Source organism: Fonsecaea pedrosoi (assembly GCF_000835455.1).
Source record: "Fonsecaea pedrosoi CBS 271.37 unplaced genomic scaffold supercont1.6, whole genome shotgun sequence".
In the NCBI taxonomy this organism is placed as follows: domain Eukaryota; kingdom Fungi; phylum Ascomycota; class Eurotiomycetes; order Chaetothyriales; family Herpotrichiellaceae; genus Fonsecaea; species Fonsecaea pedrosoi.
In genome coordinates, this window is record NW_013550610.1 from 1,209,026 (window position 1) to 1,229,161 (window position 20,136).

The 20,136-nt window shown below is 52.2% G+C and overlaps 7 protein-coding genes across 7 annotated transcripts; 3 read left to right on the plus strand and 4 right to left on the minus strand.

Annotated features, from left to right (window-relative positions):
• Positions 1-1,612: 1,612 nt before the first annotated feature.
• Z517_09318 (uncharacterized protein) lies at positions 1,613-2,216 on the minus strand (the record flags this gene model as incomplete). The annotated part of the gene is made up of 2 exons (XM_013425228.1): positions 1,613-2,158; positions 2,187-2,216. 2 exons carry the CDS (start codon positions 2,214-2,216, stop codon positions 1,613-1,615), a joined length of 576 nt encoding a protein of 191 aa, XP_013280682.1.
• Positions 2,217-3,282: 1,066 nt separating this feature from the next.
• Z517_09319 (uncharacterized protein) lies at positions 3,283-4,175 on the plus strand (the record flags this gene model as incomplete). Its single annotated transcript, XM_013425229.1, has 2 exons — positions 3,283-3,681; positions 3,741-4,175. The coding sequence occupies 2 exons, from the start codon at positions 3,283-3,285 to the stop codon at positions 4,173-4,175; spliced, it is 834 nt and encodes a 277-aa protein (XP_013280683.1).
• Positions 4,176-6,437: 2,262 nt separating this feature from the next.
• Positions 6,438-7,004, plus strand: Z517_09320 (uncharacterized protein; the record flags this gene model as incomplete). The annotated part of the gene is made up of 2 exons (XM_013425230.1): positions 6,438-6,778; positions 6,836-7,004. 2 exons carry the CDS (start codon positions 6,438-6,440, stop codon positions 7,002-7,004), a joined length of 510 nt encoding a protein of 169 aa, XP_013280684.1.
• A 2,403-nt stretch (positions 7,005-9,407) lies between these two features.
• Z517_09321 (uncharacterized protein) lies at positions 9,408-10,857 on the minus strand (the record flags this gene model as incomplete). The annotated part of the gene is made up of 2 exons (XM_013425231.1): positions 9,408-9,669; positions 9,716-10,857. The coding sequence occupies 2 exons, from the start codon at positions 10,855-10,857 to the stop codon at positions 9,408-9,410; spliced, it is 1,404 nt and encodes a 467-aa protein (XP_013280685.1).
• Positions 10,858-11,561: 704 nt separating this feature from the next.
• Positions 11,562-12,598, minus strand: Z517_09322 (uncharacterized protein; the record flags this gene model as incomplete). Its single annotated transcript, XM_013425232.1, has 2 exons — positions 11,562-11,808; positions 11,877-12,598. The coding sequence occupies 2 exons, from the start codon at positions 12,596-12,598 to the stop codon at positions 11,562-11,564; spliced, it is 969 nt and encodes a 322-aa protein (XP_013280686.1).
• Positions 12,599-18,235: 5,637 nt separating this feature from the next.
• Z517_09323 (uncharacterized protein) lies at positions 18,236-18,962 on the plus strand (the record flags this gene model as incomplete). The annotated part of the gene is made up of 3 exons (XM_013425233.1): positions 18,236-18,339; positions 18,398-18,557; positions 18,606-18,962. The coding sequence occupies 3 exons, from the start codon at positions 18,236-18,238 to the stop codon at positions 18,960-18,962; spliced, it is 621 nt and encodes a 206-aa protein (XP_013280687.1).
• Positions 18,963-19,155: 193 nt separating this feature from the next.
• Positions 19,156-19,632, minus strand: Z517_09324 (uncharacterized protein; the record flags this gene model as incomplete). The annotated part of the gene is made up of 1 exon (XM_013425234.1): positions 19,156-19,632. The coding sequence occupies one exon, from the start codon at positions 19,630-19,632 to the stop codon at positions 19,156-19,158; it is 477 nt and encodes a 158-aa protein (XP_013280688.1).
• Positions 19,633-20,136: the final 504 nt, after the last annotated feature.

Below are 20,136 nucleotides of genomic sequence, written 5' to 3' on the forward strand. Positions count from 1 at the left end.
CGCACGTCCGGGACCGGAAAACGGCATTCACATAGAATGCTTCCCGGAAATCCATCATGTCGGCTCGCTTTCGCTCTTGGGAGGCTAGCGAGAGAGTTACTAAAAGCCAATACCAGAGACACTGGCTCCTTTGAAGGAATACCTGGCATCAACTCCTGACTGCCCATATGTTTGCTCTCTGGGGAGGAGACTCAAAGCACGAGGAAATAGGATACTCGCAAATTGCTTCGCATTTTCTATTTCAAAGCGAAAAACACAGCCGTTGGGTTCATGCGCGAAACTCTCTCCGTGCACAATTCGTTGTTTCGAGGACTTGGTCCGCTTTCTCTTCTAAACGTCCTGGTGCTTCGTCAAAATACTGGTACACCATCCGATCATCGCCGAACTTTTCGCGAAATGCAGTCGTGACGAGCAAAAGTAATAAAACATGGTCTACCATCTCGTCTCTCAAGCATCCGTGTTCAAATCTCGCCATTCCATTGTTCGAAGACTGTTTCCGACTGCCACCACAGCACCCCCACCACCGGCGTGACTTGACTCTCCACAGAATGTCTTCGAACCCCCCAATGCCAAACGAAAACGATTGCGGGATCTTCCCAGACTGCTAACGGGCACAGGGGGCCGTCGTCGCCAATCAGCAACGGACTATCTGCATCCCCATCTCAAAGGAATTCCAACTCGCCGCAGAGCGCGTCCTGTTACGCGCTGATGCGATGGAAGCAGTGGAACGGCGTGGAGGCTTTTGGCGGCTGGGAGATGTCACACACATGGGACAATTTGCACAGGAACCCCTCCAGGGGTACCGCAGCGAAGGAAGGGGTGAGGCACGCATCGAATCCACAGCACTCAACCATAATAATCCTGGAAACAGTTCAAGCGAATTGTACCAATCTACCGTGAACATGGGTCAGGATATCCGCTGGAACGGTGCGATGGAACTCCTGTGGATGAATGAGAGTCTCCGACTTGAGGCCGGATTTGTCATGGCGATCATCGTCCTCCCAGAACTCCAGAAACCATGTGCACAAGCCACGGCTTTGGCACAGAGGCCGGATGAATGGAAAGACATCCATGGTCGCGGTAGGCTCCACCAAAAAGGTCGACTCAATCTGGAAAATGTCATGGGTTGAACCCAGGAGAAGGCTTGCTTCTGGCGAACCGGCACCAAGACCAAACGCCACCTCCTGATTGGACGAGACAGACAGTGCAGGGACGTAGGATCCTGACAACTGGCGTGTACGAAAGAGGAAGGTAAACGGAGAAGGGGTAAGACAATGGGTATCCCTTACAGAGGGGCGTACGATATAAGGAGAGGGAGAGGAAGTGTTCTTCCTTCTTCCTCGCTCTTCAGATTTATCCTCCCTTGGTACTAGGCTGGCTAGCCAGTTGCAGAGCTCTTTCCAAACCCTCACAGAAAACAAGTGCATACTCTGTGGAATGAGGTGGAGAGCTTCACCAAGACTTCGACACAGATCTGGATCAATTACGAGCAGGCATCGTTGGGAATGGAGTCTCTGTTTATCCTGGAAGGGATAGATACACTACATACGACACATGGATTGCTCTCAGCGATCCTTCTCCGGTACTCGGTTGAGGAGTCGAGGGTCGGACGTCAGCCCGAAACGTCCACTGCGCCGTCGTCTGTGATTGCATCACTTGTCAAAAACTCGGAGAGATCAAATCCGATAGCGCCGCAGACTGGACCAGGGGCAACTCGCACGAATGTCGCATCTGAAGCCAAGTCTGGCGTGGGATCATCTGAACATTCCCGATGATGCTCATTGACGAGCGTCTCGTTCGCCCTCGGCCCGTGAGTCAGCGGCATCAACGACACGCTCGCTTCGACTGGTGCAGGATCCCAGGACAGGGATGCAGGGCAATCAACGTGTTCCAACATCGTCGCCGTTGAAGAATCGGACGGTGCTGTGGGAGATGTTGCGGCTTCGCCAGATGAAGTTCGGAGTCTGTCCATTGCCTCGGAGAATCTCTGTTCTCGATACTCCCATCTCTTGGCCAAATCCTCATCGTTCAAAACATTTGCATCTTGCTTCGCTGGCTGCTGCTCTGGCGGAGCTTGCTTCACCTGCTCGAGTATTTTCGCAAAGGGAGACCAGATCTTCTGGAATAACGCGAGAGGAAGACCGGTACGGCAAGCATCCTGTCACAAGCTAAAGCGGTGTGCAGACCTGCTCGAAGCTATGAGAGTCAACACTCATTCTGGACGGGCAGCAATGAGAGAATCCATACCTTGTCATTGTGAGTTGGGTGAGCCAGACTGCACGACACGGAACCGTACAACCCGCCGGCGGCAATGGCCCTTCCCCGACTTCGTCAGCTGCCCTTGCGGCGGAGGTGATACAGGTTGTCACCAGTCACTGGCTGGAGTTAGCCGGCCATGAAAACGCAAAGTGTCTCGCCGACAAGTACCTGCGAGAGCTTGGATGACCGCCAACCCATTAACTCCTTCCGAAAGAACAAAGTTATTCACGATCTCATTCACGACGGGGGGCAAATCTTCGCTGTTCTCGGAGTTTGTTCAGATCGTTGTCGTCCGAATACCCTGACTGGAAGCGTTCAGATGCGCTGTCGCATTTCCAGTATTCGTACTGGGCTATACATCCCGAGCAAGACCTATTTACCCACCATATTCTCAAAAACTCGTTTTTTATACGATATTTGCACCATCTTCGAAGGTCTCGGAAAGTTATTGCAACAGAGAACTCAGCAACGTCTGATACGACGGACCCTCCTCATTGCCCGACTTGAGCAGGGAGACGATTGACTGAATTTGCATATCCATCCTCAGGTGCCGGAATCACGGGGTCAGTGTTGTCCATCATGTCGTCCATCGTGTTCAACCCCTTGGAGATATTTTCCACGGAATTCGACCAGGATGTTGACCTCCCAGCCATGGTCTGATTTGTCTGGGTGGTATGTGGAGTCCGAGCGTCGGTATTCCCGAAGGTCTGGCTCTCCTGATCTGATTCGAGGAATGTCCGTCCGTTGTCTTGGCATACCACAGCCACCTGGCCACAGCTGCCACAACTAGTTCAAAAGTCAAGGGGAAGGAGCGGCTCGACCCGCCAGCCACCGTCAAACTTCCTTAAGACTGCATGTCTTTCCCCGTTTGCTTTGAGATTTGTCCCCAACACATACTGTGCACAGTCATTACTACGGTTGTCTTTTGACCAGGTGGCCTGCATTTACTTTCGTGCCTGGTGGCACCATTCAATCTGCGCCGCACTGTCCTCGCCGTGTATTGCATGTTCCGACGCCGAAACAATGTCACTCAGACAGATTATCGAGTGGACTCCCTACCCAAATGTCATCGTCACGATAGAGGAGCCTCTTCCGTCCAGCCACCCAACGACGCCTAATGTCAAACAGGAGCCTGATGTGAAACAAGAGGCTGGTGTGAAAAAAGAGCCTCATGTGAAACAAGAGCCTGATGTCAAGGAGGAGCCTCATGTCAAGGAGGAGCCTGACATCAAGCAGGAGCCTGACATCAAGCAGGAGCCTGATATCAAACAAGAGCCTCATGTCAAGGAGGAGCCTGATGTCAAACAAGAGCCTGGTGTCAAACAAGAGCCTGGTGTCAAACAAGAGCCTGATGCCAAGCAGAAATCCAGAGCCGCGGAGAGCACCCTGCCCGCTCAGCAGTCAAGCATGGGTCAACAAAGCGTGATTGGACCCTGTTCCGTCTTCTGGGAAGCTCAGTGATGCTGACGTTCCCCTTTTAGATCCGCCGCGAGTACCAATTTGTCCGGGTTTGGAGAGACGAGGTGCCGGGACAACGGAAGCCGGGGCCAAACGAGGACGCATCGAGAGATTGGCCATTTCCAATCCCTCCCGGGGTAGTCTCTATCTGTCCGCTGGCTGATGGCACCTGGGAGCTGGCGGTCCTCACGAGTCACGTTGAGGACCTCGACTTGGTGATCAACAAGAACCTCACGCTGGAAAAGAACTACAATCCTCTGACACCAACGGGGGTTGATCTGCATTGGTGGTCGTATAATCACGCCACTAGGATTCGGAGAATCTTGTTGTACACACGAGTGAAGATTGAGGGTGAAAAGCCCGGGTTACGTGGTGCGCTGTACCGTGGCCTGGGTGTGCAGTGTGGAGTGCCAGATATAATGGTACTCACTCGGCATGGCAGACCACTGTTGTTTTGACGAGGAGCCAATGCAACGAGATATTCAACACGTCGGTTAGGCTGTACGATCTCAACCGTACCTTGGGTGGGACCGAGCGTTCTTGCTTTTTCATTTGGCAGAATCGGTGGAAGTTTGTGACGATGGATCTCCTGGAGTCCGGTGGTGTTTTCATTAGGGGGACATTTCTTTCTGCTACCTCACGCGAGGAAGCTTAGCTAGCACCTCAGTATGAGGTCTTTAGTCTAGCAGATCATAGCCTAGCAGACCACTAGAAAGTATCACGAACAAGCTTAATGGGTAGAATGCTGGCATCCGTCCTCGCGAGGTCTCATCACGAACGAGTGTTTCTTGAGTGCATGTCTCGGGACCTACAGTCACGGGGAAAGGCACGAGAAAGGCGATATCCCTCACCCGCAATTTCTTCGAGTTGATCTCTGGCCAGCCGACGACGTGATTCACAGATCAGCGTCATCATCGTTTAACCCTTCCCAGCCGACTCAAGTCGAAGGCTCTTCCCGTGCCCGGATTGTAAAGGGAGGGCAAGTCCGCCCAGAGCGGAGATCATCACATGTAAGGATTTGGTCAAGGCCGTTGTCATTTTCAATTTTGGTATTTTTCTTCTGGCTGATCGTCCTCGCTCTTTTTCTCGTCTGCAGCCATTGTTTGGCAAGTGAGTGGCAGAACGACAGGCGCCTTATTCACCACTTCGGTTCGCCGACGATGACGACAACTCCCCGAGACGCGCAGGGCCCTCCGCCCCCTCCCAACTCGCCAGAAAGGTCGGGTAAACACCAAAGTACAGAGGTGAAGGAACCCTCTGCCTTTTTCAAAGAAGTGTCCACAGCCTTATCCACCGCTTTGGAGGGGCGCAGGCAGTCCGACGTGGAATCTGCACCTCCCGCGAAAAGACGACGGCTTGAGACCGATCCTGCAGGAAAATCAGCACGGGAATCTCCTGCGACTTGAATGACATCTCACAATCAAAATTCGGTCCGTTGCTGCAGTCTGTCAAGGAGACCTACAATGTCCTTTCTATTCGACTCGAAATTTGGGCGTATCCGGTACTCACCCAACTGAGAAATGGCGGTGACGACGATCCCTTCGCGCGGTCAACCACGAGGTACGATCCGTCGGGGGAATCCAATCCATTCGACTTGCGAGGCAATTTCCATCCAACTTTGTCGCACAACCGATTCACCAGAGAACAGGAACACAACGGTTTTGGTGTGCGTGTGAAATTTTTTTTGGGCGGTGGATGGAGAAGATATGGTTATCATCGATATGGGCAATGCCTATCTGGAAAGCTGGGAAATGGACTGACGGAGCCGTTGAACAATAGGCTGAGCTACTATTGATTTCCCAAACTACACACGCAGGCAGGCAGTGAAATACGATTCATCCAGCCCGGTATGTTGAAAGTCCATGTCTCTTCGATCGTGACCCGACGATGTTCAAGTCTGAAGAATCTAAGATACATTGTTCTTGGTCATCCTACAACGGCTTTCTGGACGGTATGATGCTCTCTCAACCCTCGTTCACTCGAGCCTTCACTTCCGGCGACGGTATTGACGATTCCCTTACAAAGGAGCTTTGATCTTCGACCAGGGCAATAGTGCGGAGTTGAGCACGTGGAACGCCGTGGTCACTCTGACCAATGCTTTTGTCGTGACTTCCGTGCTCTCCGTTCTTTTTGCACATCACATCGACGAACCGTGATCAGCCCCCTGGTCTCAGGTTAAATCTTGTTATCATTGGATATTTTCTCTCGTACTACACTTTGTCCAATACCCACCTCTGCAAGGGATATCACCAAACTCCCTCTCCATCCTTGCGTAAAAGAGGCGGAATTTCCAATCTTGTTTCTTTGCATTGATCGCTCCGTCTTCCCTACACCGCTCCCCTTGACGCCTGATCTCTACTTGCACAGAGGCCGAGGATCATTGGGTGAGACTCAAGAAGCATGGAGGTCAAGTTGCCTTGCATTCAGCTGTGCAGGGGACCCCTCCCGGATGGTCACTTCGTCCGCATGTCCCGACCGACTGAGCGCGATGTTGCTCTAACCCTGATCGGGAAGGTTAGCCGAATAACTTCCACAACGGCACACAAGAAAAATTCGCTGGTGCCTGCGCTCGAGAGACTTCCCCGCCTCATCAATCAATCAAGGTATTCATTCCACTTACACGAAAGTCCGATCCTGAACTTGAAAAGCCATTCATTTCCGGGCGCTGACCCCGAGCCATTCTGTCCGCTTCACACTCAATTCGACGGTGCAACATCGATATGGGTCGTGCTTCAGAACCCCAAAAGACCCGGAAGGCGCTTAGCCTCACCATCGAAGAGTTTAGTACATTCAAGCAAATCTGTCGAGTTGTTCAGGAGGCTTGGATCGAAGAACACCCACAGTCGAAATGGGCCGATCTCAATCTGACCTGGGGACTGATCCCCGAGCAAGACATTCAAGAAATGGTACGGCTGGTGTGGATCCAATGTGTCCAGATGAACATTTTACGTTCTGGGAACAACTCATACACGATCAGAAGCAGTATTCGGGACCGATTGCAGGTGGTCCGCAAGAGTTGGTATAGCTACCAAAAACGCAAGGCCGAGAGGCAGAGACTCAGGTAATTGGGAGATTCTGGATCTTCATTTGTTGCTTCACTCGCTGATTATCTGTCCAGCACGCCCGCGAACGACAGGTCTCTGTCAGTTCTTCCACCAATCGAAAACGGCAGACCTGATTCACAAGTCTTGCCAGGCTCGGGGAGCCCGCAGATGGGACAAAATCTCGGTGCCTCTGGAGCGGGAGCACCCCATCCGCCCACGGGAAATGAATCTGCCCGGGCGTAGCCACTGAGGGCAAGGACACACACCGCGTCGTTTTGTTCGAAGGCCAAAAGTGCTAGCAGGGGGGTTCCCACTGGCGTGAGACAGGTTTTGACAACAAGAGCCAGAAGCATTTCCTTTGTATTTCTGCTGGTTTTGGAAAAAGGGTCACGAAGTGTAAGCTGTAAAGCAGCTCGTCCCAATTTGGATGAATGTCCAAGCCACTCTCTCACAATTCTATCAAAAGGGGAGAAGGGATGTGCATAACGAGGTCCTCATAAGAGTGACTGCCCACCTTCCCACAAACCGTGTCTTCAAGTCCTTTAGTTGACCCTGTCACATACCAAATACCACGAGGTGACCCGATCATTTGATCCTCCTCCGCGACAAAGCTCCCCGATCCCAACCTTGCTCTTGGGATAAGTTTTAGGATGTCTCCTTGGAAAGAATCAAAGGCGGTCTTGGAAGAAACGCCCGACCAGCCGCTGAAACAGTTTGGGAGTAATTTTGACAAACGGGAGCGTGCATGTGTCCGCAGGTGGAAAAAGGAAGACAAATCCGACAAGGGGGTGATCGACGAGTTCTTCCTCACATTCTCCATCACTGCGATCCCGGAGGAGCAGGCTTCTGAGGAGAACTGCGCCCGAGCAGAATCTGCTGGACTTTGATTCTTGATAGCGAATGCTACATGCACGGATTCTCAGCCTCATTTTTTTTGTTCTGGGGCGAACAGCATAGTCCAGTCAAAGAGTTCCAGCCTAAAGACTAATGGTGAACCCCCCTTCCGGGAACGGATGTCAGATGAGCAATTTCAGAAACTCACAGATGCACGACTGAAAAACGAGCTACTACAATTCGTCCTTGGGCAGTTCCTAGAGCGACAACAATGCCAGCAAAGTCTTCGACAACTCCAGCTTCCAGTGGAGCGATGAAAGATGTCGTGCTTGGGGGAATCAACAGAAATTACAATCGTGATTCAAGAGATTTTCACGCCCGGAAAATCATGTAGTACGACCTTCGACAACTTTGGGGGCGAGATCTCTCTCGACGCCAGTACAATCCCGCGCTGCGATGGTTGAAATGGAAGTCTCTACGGATGACGGGACCAGCTTCAGAGACCTGATGTGGAGCTGGAACTACTCAGCCGGAGACGTGGCATCAACTATAGGTACGGACCAAGACATATGTGACCAGTCGTCCTGTCTCCCGATCAACCTCCAATTCAGGCATCCAATCGTTTCTCCTGGTTAAACGCTGGCCCCCAAGACCGATTCGGACCCCACCCCCTTGTGGCCTGAACACGAAGACAGGTGGGAAAAGAGCGGTGTGTGGGCTTCAGTTCAACCCCTCGAGATTCTGACCGCACTCGACATGGCGGTGCAGTCAGGTGGGTACCAGAACGCGAGAGCGGCCTGAGGTGGTGCGGGAGGCGCTGGGGCCTGATGGTCAGCAGTTCGAGGCCTTCAAGGACATTACCGCACATGTTCATCATGGATATTGCGCGGGGCATCCTGGCAGTGTGTGGGCCAGCTACGGGCTCACCGGCAGGAACCTCCCCGGAGGTGGGGGGGCCCGGGTCGGACCTTTGGAGTGTATTCTCCTCCTTCTGCCGCCGAACTAGGCGTGGTCAAAGCTGGGACCCAGTGGGTGACAGAATTCCGTCCCAACTATTAGGGTATTCTGCCCGGATTTCCTGCCTCACTGGGGATGAAATTTCCTTCTCAGTCCGGCAATAGTAGTAGCTTGGGTGTTGGGGGGGAGGTAGGGGGGAGGTTCACGATAGTACACGAAAGAAAATTTTGGGGCCTTTTTTTTCCGCCATTTTCAACTATAGTGCGACGAAAAAATCTTTTAGGGACTTTTAGGGGACATTCAGATGATTTTTAGGGGCTTTTAGGGGGTCTTATAAGGGTTTGGAAAGAGTTCTAGCTAAAAAAAAACACTCCTCTCTCGCTCTCCTTGTATCGTACGCTCCTCTGTAAGGAGTATCCATTATCCTACCCTTTCTCCCTTTTCCTTCATCTTTCGTACACGCCATTCATTCATTCCTTACGTGCGCTCTCCTCCTTACCTTCCCTTACGTACGGTGTCTCAGTTGTCAGGATCCTGTATCCCTCACACCGTCTGTCTCGTCTATTTAGGAGGCCACATTTTACCTATACATTGTACACGTAACCTCTCCCGGGTTTAACCCATCACATACAGAATCTAGAAAGAGAGCGGTTTGTGGCGAGGATCGCAGAGCCTGACAAGGAGAAATCTCAGTTGATGCCGCCGGTTCACACCATCAGGAACGAACTAGCTAACGCCGCAGCTCATATCCATCAAGCTTTGGGGACGGCGACGAAATTACCAACAGGCTAGCAAAGGACATGATATTCGCGGATAATAACATGGACTTTTCTCACTTCATTCCCGTTGTGGGAGTCACGATTGGGTGAAAGGTACCAACACACCAGCCTTGACTGTCACCATGTCGACGAAGCGTCCATCACCATCACAAAGGCCTCTAATGTCGTCGTCGCCCATCTCCAAGAGTGGGACGCGCGCGTCCACCTCGTGTACATAAGCCTTCCTCGCGAGCCTGTCAAACAACCCTCCACGTCCAGCTTGTCGGAGAAATTCCCCCCTCAGATTCTCGATTTCTTCCATCAATCCCATATGCACCTCCAAGGTCTGTCGTTCGAACCTGCGGGCGGTTAGCAACGGGGTGGAATCGATCGAAGAAGACTGACTCTGCATTCACGGAAATTTCAATTCCGTTCACGTTGGGCCACTTGACAGGGAAAAGGAGCATGGCAAGCGGTCCAAACTTTTCGATGATGTCGAGCCATCGCCGTCCTCTTCTGATGTAATCGGGCAGAGACCTTTTCGCCGCATTCCATCGGCCTGCCCCACGGACAGCGGTACTGATCAGGCCATCCCTTCCAAGCCGGGCGTCGCTTGGAAACGGAATGTTCCAATACTGTTCGATCACAGCCTTGTACGCTTTGGTTTCCGGCCATGGCCGTGGGCTTCGGGTGGTAGCTTCGTCGAAGAGTCGGGCCATTTGAGCGACCCCAATCCGCCCGAGATAGCAATTCAAGTGTTGTGTCTGGTCAAGATCCCTGACCGCTTGCAGCACTTGACGTGGGTTAGTGCTGAAGACGGGTGAAATTCTCGATTGAGGAGCACATAGCCAATAACGACAGGCATCCCTCAACTCTTGGAAAGCACCCCTTCCCCCAACCATCGACGCCCATACACCAATATAGCTATGGCGCCACTGTCTTGGGTTCTGCAGGCCCAGTTGTAGCCTCTTGTTTTGGGAGGCGTGCGGATCTTCCTGGCTCTCCTTTCTCTCCTTTCTCTCCTTTCTCTTCCGTATCCAGATAGGTACATCAGGTGTGTTTACCCATGGGGAGGAATCAATCGAAAGGTTGGTGGTCAAAGAGCTCGCGCAGGGTAACGCTGGGGTCGGCGGGACAGCCCTCGGGGGGCTCCCGCAAAGTAAGTCCGAGATCGAAACAACGGCCCTTGCAGCCCGGTGTCCAGAGGAGCCCGATGTGTCGGACGGCGCTGGGTTTGCGTCTTGAGTAGAGGTAGGCCTCGAGGGTGGGCACGGTACGCTCGCGTCGGGAGGTTCTTCGTGGTCGCTTTCCCGAGCCGCGGCCGCATCATTCGGCTTTTCGGCCCGCGAAAGCCTAACAGAATCGATGTCAGAACTTTGACTTGGACTGTCCACAGCGGACACGCAAGCCGATTGATGCGGCTGCGGCTCAGGAAAGCGACTAGCATCGATGCCAGAACTCTGTCTTGGACTGTCCACAGCGGATGCGCGGGCATCAACCTCATCGAGGTCTCCCGCCTTGTGTTTGAGTTGCTCGGTATCTGCCATCATCAGGGTTGACGAGACTGCAAAGGTGCGATGTTGTCAAGGGGGTGATTGACGAATTAATAGGCGGTCAACCACGAGTAAGGCCGGCCATCTTGGCATTCGTGTGATGTCGACCCATGTAGGGTCGCACAGAGGACCAAGTGATTCCTGATTGTAGCAGTTGACAGGGGCCAACCGGGAACGATGTAAGTGTACAGGTTACGTGATGGTAACATGCCTACTTGCGCTACCACACCTTCGGTGAGGTGTAAGAGCCCCAAAATCTATGCCAAACCACGGAGGACCATCCGCCCCCAGTGGTCCCCGAAAATGGTCCTTCACTTTGACACACATTGTATTGTATGAAGATTATTCGCATAGTATTGCCACTTTCTTTCACAGATAGCACCCGGGCAATAGCCGAGTCGGGTAAGGCGGACGGGTATGTCGCCTGCAAAGTCAAGTAAATCACCTCTCTCTAAGCCGCAATTTACGGTCGGTCCCAGCGATACCAATTTCATCAAAAGACAGGCCAATTCGTCATTGTCCAAACGTTCAATGTAATCTTTCTCCATCGGGGCGTCGAAAATTTCCTTTATAATTAAGTTTGTTCATAGATGACAGGTGCAGCTGCTCGCAGATTTCCCGCGTCTTGTCGTCGAGCTGGGCCTGGATCTTGTTTGTCTGCTGGCTGAGAGCTGGTTTCATCGAAGATTATACCATCATCAACAAGGCGGACGATCCATATGCGCATACGGATTTACCGTGGCTCCAGCCATCATGGCTTCCACGCCTGGCAATTGTACCGGCGGCCGAGTAGGTAAACCTGGAATAAAGCTCTCCGAAGAGGATCCTTCCCCTCCAGCAAGTTGTTCCATGTCCCTTTTCCCCATCTGCCAGTGCATCTGTTCCACAATCTGCCACGGCCTATTCAAGTCTCGACCGATATCCTCCCAAAATGCCTGCTTCTTTCTATAATGGACCGAGTTAGGGTCTTGTTGTGAACTGTGAAACCTAGATCGTTCAGGGACTTGACATACCGTGCATACGCCTTTGCGAGCTGAAGGTTCAGCTCTTCATCCGCCAGCAGATCTTTACCGAAGAGATAGTTCTGGGCGCGCAGCCGGCAACTCCTGCCGGTTCGACCAGGGATTTCCGCCGCAATCGCATCCCATCTCCAACCATTATTGCGGAGGTGGAGGATTTTGTCATCCTCCTCTTGCGACCATTGGACCTTGCGTTTGTTGGGCGACGTGGGGGGCGATGTGAGGGGCGACGTGGGTGGCGAGGCCTTGGATTCTTCATCGTCATCCAGCAGGTCCTCCTGGTCCTGCTGGTCCTTCTGGTCCTGCTGGTCCTTCTTGGTGAGATAGTCGACGCGCAGCCTGCAACTGAAGTGAGATCGACCAGGCATTTGGTCCGCAATCGCCTCCCATGACCAACCCATTTTATGGAGGTTGATGAGTTTTTCATCCTCCCTTTCCGACCACTTGACCTTGCGTTCATACCGCGAGAGATTCAATGTTTCATCATCCAGCAACTCTTTGATGTTGAGGTAGTTCTGGGCGCGCAGCCTGCAACTTTGGAGAGATCGACCGGGCATTTCCTTCGCAATATCGCCCCATCTCAAACCATTGTTGCGGAGGTGGAGTATTTTTTCATCCTCCTCTTTCGACCACTTGCCTGTCCTGGGCGACGTGGGCGAAGCGTGTGACGAGGCCTCGATTTCCTCGTTAGGAGAAGGGATTGACCTGCGGTCCATCTTCAGGAATTGAGGGCTGGAATGGATGTATATATAGTTGCGGACTCTCAAGTGTTGTCGTCTGGTGTCCTGCGCCGGACTGTATATGGTCTTTGCAGAGCTGGCCAATTTGCTGCCGACTTGCTGATTTGAACTGGATGACTAGGTTGTAAGTGAAATACCTTGATTGGTGAGGCACGGATATATATATATATGGCGCGGCTGCGGAATTCTTTGTTGTTGTCGCAGGGGGAAATTAAATTCTCGGGAAAACTTCCCGATCGAGATTAGGGCCAGTAAGGGGTTTCGTGAAGCTCCTCACGTCGACCGAAAGTTGTTCGAGTCAACCAACAAGAATCAGTCCCATGGGTAGATGCCAGGGAAAACGAATGCTTCTGTGAGAGTTTGGAAAGAGTTCTGTAGCTAGCCAGCCAATCTGTAATAAATCTGGGGAGAGAGGAAGAAGGACGAACACCCGCTCGCTCTCTCTCCTTATATCGTACGCTCCTCTGTAAGGGATACCCATTGTCTTCCCCTTTCTCCCTTTTCCTTCCTCTTCCGTCCACGCCCTACATTTCCCCTTACACCTCTGTTTCTCTCCCTTGCCTTTCCTTACGTACGGTGTCTCCGTTGCTACCGTGCGGGTCTCGGAGGTGGCGTTAGTCCTGGCGTTAGTCTTGGCGCTGGTTCACGAGAGCCGAGCCTTCTCCTGGGTTCCACCCATCACAGCTTCAACAAGCGAGATTGTTTTGACAACTGCCACGTCACATTGGGGACTGTCATCATCCCCGCTGTCAGTTCAGAAATAGATACTAAGCCAAAGTGATGCTACGTAAGACCCGTTGATTTCCAGGCCGCATTTGAACATGTTTCCTCCCTATAAGCACCAACGCGGGTGCCCCGAAGCCCTTCTACCTCGATAGATGATCTTCCGCCAGTGTCTCCTCTCGAGCCCGCACCACTTCTCACAGCAGCTTCACTGCCTTCCTCACCTGCCTGTACGCCTTGTATATGTTCCACAATGTCACCATTCGGACGACAATCGGACGACAATTGGACTTCTCGCGTCAATAAGGAGCTGCCAGTTGCGCAGTTACCCGAGATGCGGTACCACCTATACGAGGAGGTTTGAAACAATGGAAATCGATCTGCTCCCCTCAGACGAGGTGTTTGGATGTTGAGGGAGTAAGTGCATACTTGGGGAAATCTCGTGATCGACGCCCCCGATGAGGCCGTTAGCATTCAAAAGATGGAAATATAGTCGGATGCGGCACACACATGAAAAAAACACACAAATTTCGCTCGGTCCCTGAAAACTGGACACAATCAAGTCCTCAGACAAGCAAGAAGAGCAAGCTTGACCCTTGAACGGTTTCTCCGCAGTCAACGTCTCGCTTCCTCCACTGGTCCTCACGGACGACGACCCTGCCCTGGGGACGGTGGACTGGCGCAATGACCAGCTGAACATTCGAACCTCTCCCAAGTTTAGCCTCACCATGCGACTGACGGCTTCTCCAGTCCACAACCAAGCATGGGTGGCCAGGTAGACGCGGTGCTCGCGCTCTGGTCTACAGGACACAGATCGCCGTCATGCGACCGTTCAAGAAACTCTTCAAACCAGCCTCGATCCCGCAGCGAGTCGAGGCTAAGAGGCCGCGGCCACCGTTGCCGTACCATGCACCCACCGGCCCTTGCCAGATGGAGTCACCGTGCTCCACGAAGGCTGTAACGCGACGGTCGGCATCTGCTTCGTCTGTGGTCTGACCGACAATCGCGACACCACGTGGGCGGCCCAGAGACAATCCCGACCGGATCTTGCTGGCACCACAGCTCCAATACGCACGCATGTCGGACCTTTACTCTCGCGGATTGTCACTTGGCGGGGATATTGATCCATGTTTGTTGAGCCTGGTCTTCGTTGTCGTTCTTGTTCCGCTGACGATCAATGACAAAAGTCTCCTCCATTCTGATGAGCCGCTCGTTACAGCGTGCTGTCACTGCAATCACCGGTCCTCGTGAGCTACCCTCACGTCTCGCCAGCGCTGTGCGCCAACATTTCAACGCGCAACAACTAAGCGACGCCGACACAATAGCCCGCTTTATCTATGTCGTGTAGTAGAACGGTTTCTTATGGGAAATCGCCTGGATGAATAGCCACCACGGCCGACACGAGGCCGAGTGCAGTAGACAATCACTTCCAAATCGTCGGTGAATGAACGTTCATGTTAAAAAGGTCGCGGTCACACGTTAAAGGACAACGAATCGCTCTGTGACTTTTTTCTCTGGTTAACTCAAGACAAAATTCGCCCACACAAACACGCAAACACACGCAGAGGCGCATACCCAAATCTCTCAAATACCTCCAGTCACTCAGAATCATCTCTCCAGTTCAGCTCAAGCATGGATTCCAACAACGCTTCGCAACCCGCTGAAGAGGCAACTGCCCTGACAGAGATCTTCCAATCGGACGCTGGAGTCAAGGTGAGGAGGCCATCATAGGGAGGAGGGAGACGCCCCCTTTAACCCCGTAGCGCTCAGGGATGGCGGTGTGGATGGGTCCGAGCACAACGACACCCAGTATCAATGGTGCAGGCGTCTTCCAGTGGCTCCATCTCTAGCTCGTGTCGCCCCAAGGAACGATGTCCGCCATTTTTCTATGTGCCATGTGTGATATGCTTCAGCTTCGACCTCGACATCGAACAGGTCGACGAGGACGTGCCGCTTCATCGTCTCAACCGGATATTGGTCAGTCGAGGAGAGAGTAAGGCCGATCGCTAGGGATGGTGGGGCAATAAACGGGCGGCCCTTCGATGGCCATACCATGAAACAATGGAGTGATGCTGGCTACTAGGCGTCGAATTCCGTAGGCAAGACGGTGATGGCGACTGGACCAAAATGGCCGGCTTTGCCTGAGGATGATGTTGATGTTGTGCGATATTCCCAGTAATTGACTTCCTAAGTTTGGAATGTTCCCTTGTCCGTTGGGCCTTCTTCGCCTTCGACAGCAGCCACTTGCGTGTGCTGGAATGTCATGACTCGCCAGTTGAGCTCTCGACGCTAGAACAACCCCCGTATGCCAGTCGGTTGCCTGGCATCTTGCGAGCGAAAACAAGACTCGGAATCTAGAATGGATCATTAGGATAGGTTGAACCCAGGAGAAGGCTCGGTTCTGGCGAACCAGCACCAAGACTAACGCCGGGACTAACGCCGCCTCAAGATTAGACAAGACTCGCGCGGTGCAAGGGATACAGGATCCTGGTAACTGAGACACCGTACGTAAGGGAAGGTAAGGGAGAGAGAGACAAGGAGTAAGGAGAAATGTAGGGCAGATATGGAAGAGGAAGGGAAAGGGAGAAAGGGAAGGATAATTGGTATCTCTTACGGAGGAACGTACGATAGAAGGAGAGAGGGAGAGGACGTACCTTCTTCATCTCTCCTCAGATTTATCCTCCTTGTTACTAGGTTGGCTAGCTAGTTGCAGAACTCTTTCCAAACCCTTACAATCATAGCCATCGAGTAGCACGCGCACGGTTCATGTGTCGGATAAATGTCGAGTCCACTGCAGAGATATCCTTTGGACCGGTATCAGGAATGCCTTATTAGAGATAGGCAGTACTCAGCAATAGATAGATTCTGTAGTAATAAGTATCCCTTTGCGTATAGTAGTGACAAGACTTGAAGGATGAGTGAAGGATGAAAGATGAATGAGAGATGAATGAGAGAAGGATGAGAGAAGGATGAGAGAAGGATGAGAGAAGAGTTTTTCTCGGGTGCGAGGAGTATGCCTTGCTCCTTCGGTTTGTAAGTGGCCTAAAGTGGTTTGGGCCTGTCCGGCTCGGTGTCCTCCCGAGTGGCCTTTTAACCTCTCTTACTGAAGGCTACGTAGGAGGATGCTTCTCCACTCTGAGTAGCATGCTCCTCTCGTGCGATTCACTTCGGCTTCCTGCTCTGTTTGTGATAACCGGGGATTCGGTCGTTTCTCTGGCACGGCATCATTTACCTTGGTTTCGAGGACAACATTGCCGAGCCCAAAGGTAATGTCCCGAAGTAAGTTTAGGTAGCAGCAAGGGCAACCATCAAAGAGAAAATAGCTCAAGTCACCATGATCATGGTTTCTGTGGAATTTGAGTTCCAAGTGAGCGCATCAGTGTCCTTCTGCTTTCTCATATCGAACTGACGAGCGTCTTCCGATGTCGCTTGAATGTCGACACTGGCGGTGGCTACAGCCATCTCCAAAGACATAATCAGATGGGGTTATGCTCTCAGACCTTAAGACTAGAGTAGTTTCCGGACCAAATAGTGAATCTCGAGGTAGGGTTTAGCGAGCAGATCGCTTTCCGGCGTTCTTTGTCATTGATCTGTCTTGGGCTCAATGACAAGGACGGGAATTTCGTGTGAAACTCAAACCAAATGGTCTGGTCGTGGCCTTTATCACTGCTTCGGAGTCAGGAAGCCCTTCTTCCAGGCCAGAGCACACCCAAGGTGATAGGAAATGGTCCCTCTTTCTTTCAGGTCTAGTGTGCGACATTTGCTCGGCGGAACAGCTCCGTACCTCTCTCTTTCGTGTCTGGCGTTTTTGGTTCTGTGGAGCAAAGTTGATGTTCTAACATGCTCGAGAGCATAATAATCGAAAGCAGATACACTCTGGATCCAAGGTGAGTTGGAATTCAAAAACAGCTCCTCGATAGCGGACGAAGTTGGTAGTCCAAAGTGGGAAGTTGTGAGAAAGCACTTCAAACGGCGGTATGCAGCGAGGCGGTCCAAGTAGCATCATTCTATACTCACGAGAAGGTGGTACAGATGCTCTTTGCGAATGAAGCGAATTTTAATGCCGAAGGAGGACAAGATGGTAATGGACTCTGCGCGGCATCAGCTAGTGATTACGAGGAGGTGGTGTAGATCTCCCCTCGAGCGCGGAGTGGACATCCATGCTCAATGCGGACGGTATCACAATGCGCCTGCAGCAGCATCCGCGGGTGGTCAGGAGGAGTTGTAAATGTCCCATTGACTCAGGCTGAGGGATGGTGCCGTCCGAAAATTTGTGGAGTCTGTCAGCTCACCTTCACCCTGCATGGCGAGTACTGAAGAAGAACATGAGATGCTGTAGTAGCTCAATTTCAGAAGTCCAAGACGTTCAAAAAGAACACGCTTTGTAGTTCTTCTGAGGGGCCGAATTTGTTAAGCATAGGACTTCAAGACGATGGTCGGTTGATGGCAATTTCTGCACCAACATTATGGCGCAGAAATAACCCTCGATGAAGAAACCGTTTGCCTGTTCGCTACGGTCGAGCTCAATTACACGAGAAAGATGGCGCTCAAACGCTGAAAGTCCATTCTGCGGTGGACGCTAGTCGGGTGGTAGAGCTGAGAAAAGCAAAAGGCCTGCCACCAGGTTCGTCTGCAATGCTGAGGCCAAATTCGACCAAAGGAAGATGCTGCTGACGATCCTGCGCGCAGTTTGAGACAGCTCCTTTCAGAGCGCCGTGGAGGGGTTTTCCGCCAACGGTCTGGGCCAAATGCGCCGGCGAGCTCATCCAAATTGGGTGGCGGCCGGAATGACAGAATCGACGCCCTCAGCAACACCGTCCGGATCTGCGCGGCGAGAAGGCTGCGTTTGTGGACCGCATCGGGGAACTTCTTGAGGATAAGGCCGCAGCAATGAAGACCGAGGCGGCGTTGTTGAGAAGAGTCGCCGAGCTGGAACAGATTGTTCAGGCGAACGGAGACACCGTGAAAGAGAAGGAGAAGGAGAAGGGAGAGATGTCGCCGTCACCATGAACTCGGGAGTCTTCGGAGAGAGACAGATAGGAACCGAAACAGAATCGAGGAGGAGAATCGGAGCATTTCTGAGATCTGGTCGTCGCCGGACATCATCGTTGTCGTCATCGCCTTGGCCGCGCGGATGCTGCTGACATCGGTCATATTCAACAACGCTGCAACATTTCCAGGCGACCTGATGGGACGAGTAACACAAAATCCGGTTGGATAGAAGTCCATCTTACAGCGTCCATGCACGCTCAGACCACAGTCCGACGAGCTGGTCTTGCTGATTCGGTCACGAACCCGAGACGTCCACCTACTGCAGCTTTCGACGTCCTTCACCAAGACTCTGATCGGCGTTCGCTTTCCACGAGATACCGTCGTTCAGAATGAGCCCGTCGAGTCGGCCGTCAAACTGCATGTCTCGCAGCATCCCTTGGACGAATTCAAGGTCAGCCATGTCTCCCGCCCTCGTTATGACTCGATCTGGGTTATCGGACTGGAACTTGCTGAGCACATCAGCCTTGCGCCCAGACAGGATGAGGAGGTGCTGATCGCGGGAGGACAGGAGTCTTTGGCGATGGCTAATCAAAGCTCCATCTCTTACAATTTCTCTGCGCTGTAGAAGCTCCATATTCGGAACGTCTTGTACGTTTCTGATGGACTCGGTCGTTCAAACAAAGGAGATCAGTGAGGCGGACCGGAAGGATCTGGTGCTCAAAGACTAGAGTAGTTTCCGGACTGAATAGTGAATGAGGGCCTTGGTTAGAAGCTTCCAGCGCAGAGAAGACATCGAATGCGCGACATCAACATGGCAGCTAGAGAGAGAAGCCCTGATAAATGATCAGTGCAAAGTAATCGCCATCCTTGGAATGAAAACCATGGACAGTAGTCCCCGAGGAGCCGGGAGTTGAAATCGTTGTGTCCCTTTCTGCATTGAACATCTCTGAGTTAATCCAGAGTCTCGGGTATGAATTGAATATGAACTGGCGGTACATGAACAATCTGGCTTCAGAGGTGTGACCGTGTCGAGCGTTTCGAGTCTTCATGACTTCAGTATACCCTCTTCTGACAACACGGCTTCCGGGACTGACTGCGCTATTATTGTGATTCCCTTCGGTTGTGTTGGAACTCTCAGTGATGTTGATGTTGGTACTCTCAATGTTGTTGGAATGTTCAGTGGTGTTGGAATGTTCAGTGGTGTTGGAATGTTCAGTGGTGTTGGAATGTTCAGTGGTGTTGGAATGTTCAGTGGTGTTGGAATGTTCAGTGATATTCGAAGGCTTCGTTGCCATGGGGACCTCACATCCACGCTCGTTGATGACCATTGCCAGCGTAAGGAAGCGATCAGGCAGACCGTCGCCAGGCCACATGAAGCACGCCGGAGCGAAACCGAATGCGGTGACAGAGCAGCCGCCGCTCGAAGTTCACAATGACCTTGTACTGCCCATGGGCCGAGTTCCGCTTGTTGGAGGAAGGCTGGTGACCAAAAGTCTGATGGCTCGAAGCATTTCTCGTCTCCGACACTCTTGAAGAATAGATTCCAAGTGACAGAGTTTGTTCTTGTAGATTCATGCTTGTTCGCATACATTCCTGGTTGTTCTTGTATATTCATGTACAGTCTTGCACATTCTTGTACATCCAATCTCTTTTCGAATGCAGATGACAGATCTTTAGCCCTGGTTTGACTCCCAATTGTGATCGTCAAACTCTCGTGCCCGTGCCTGGGGTAGTTTCGAGAGACTGTACTAACCGTGTATTGCGGTGAGGTTGCGTGTTCGATATGACCGTGCGAAGTG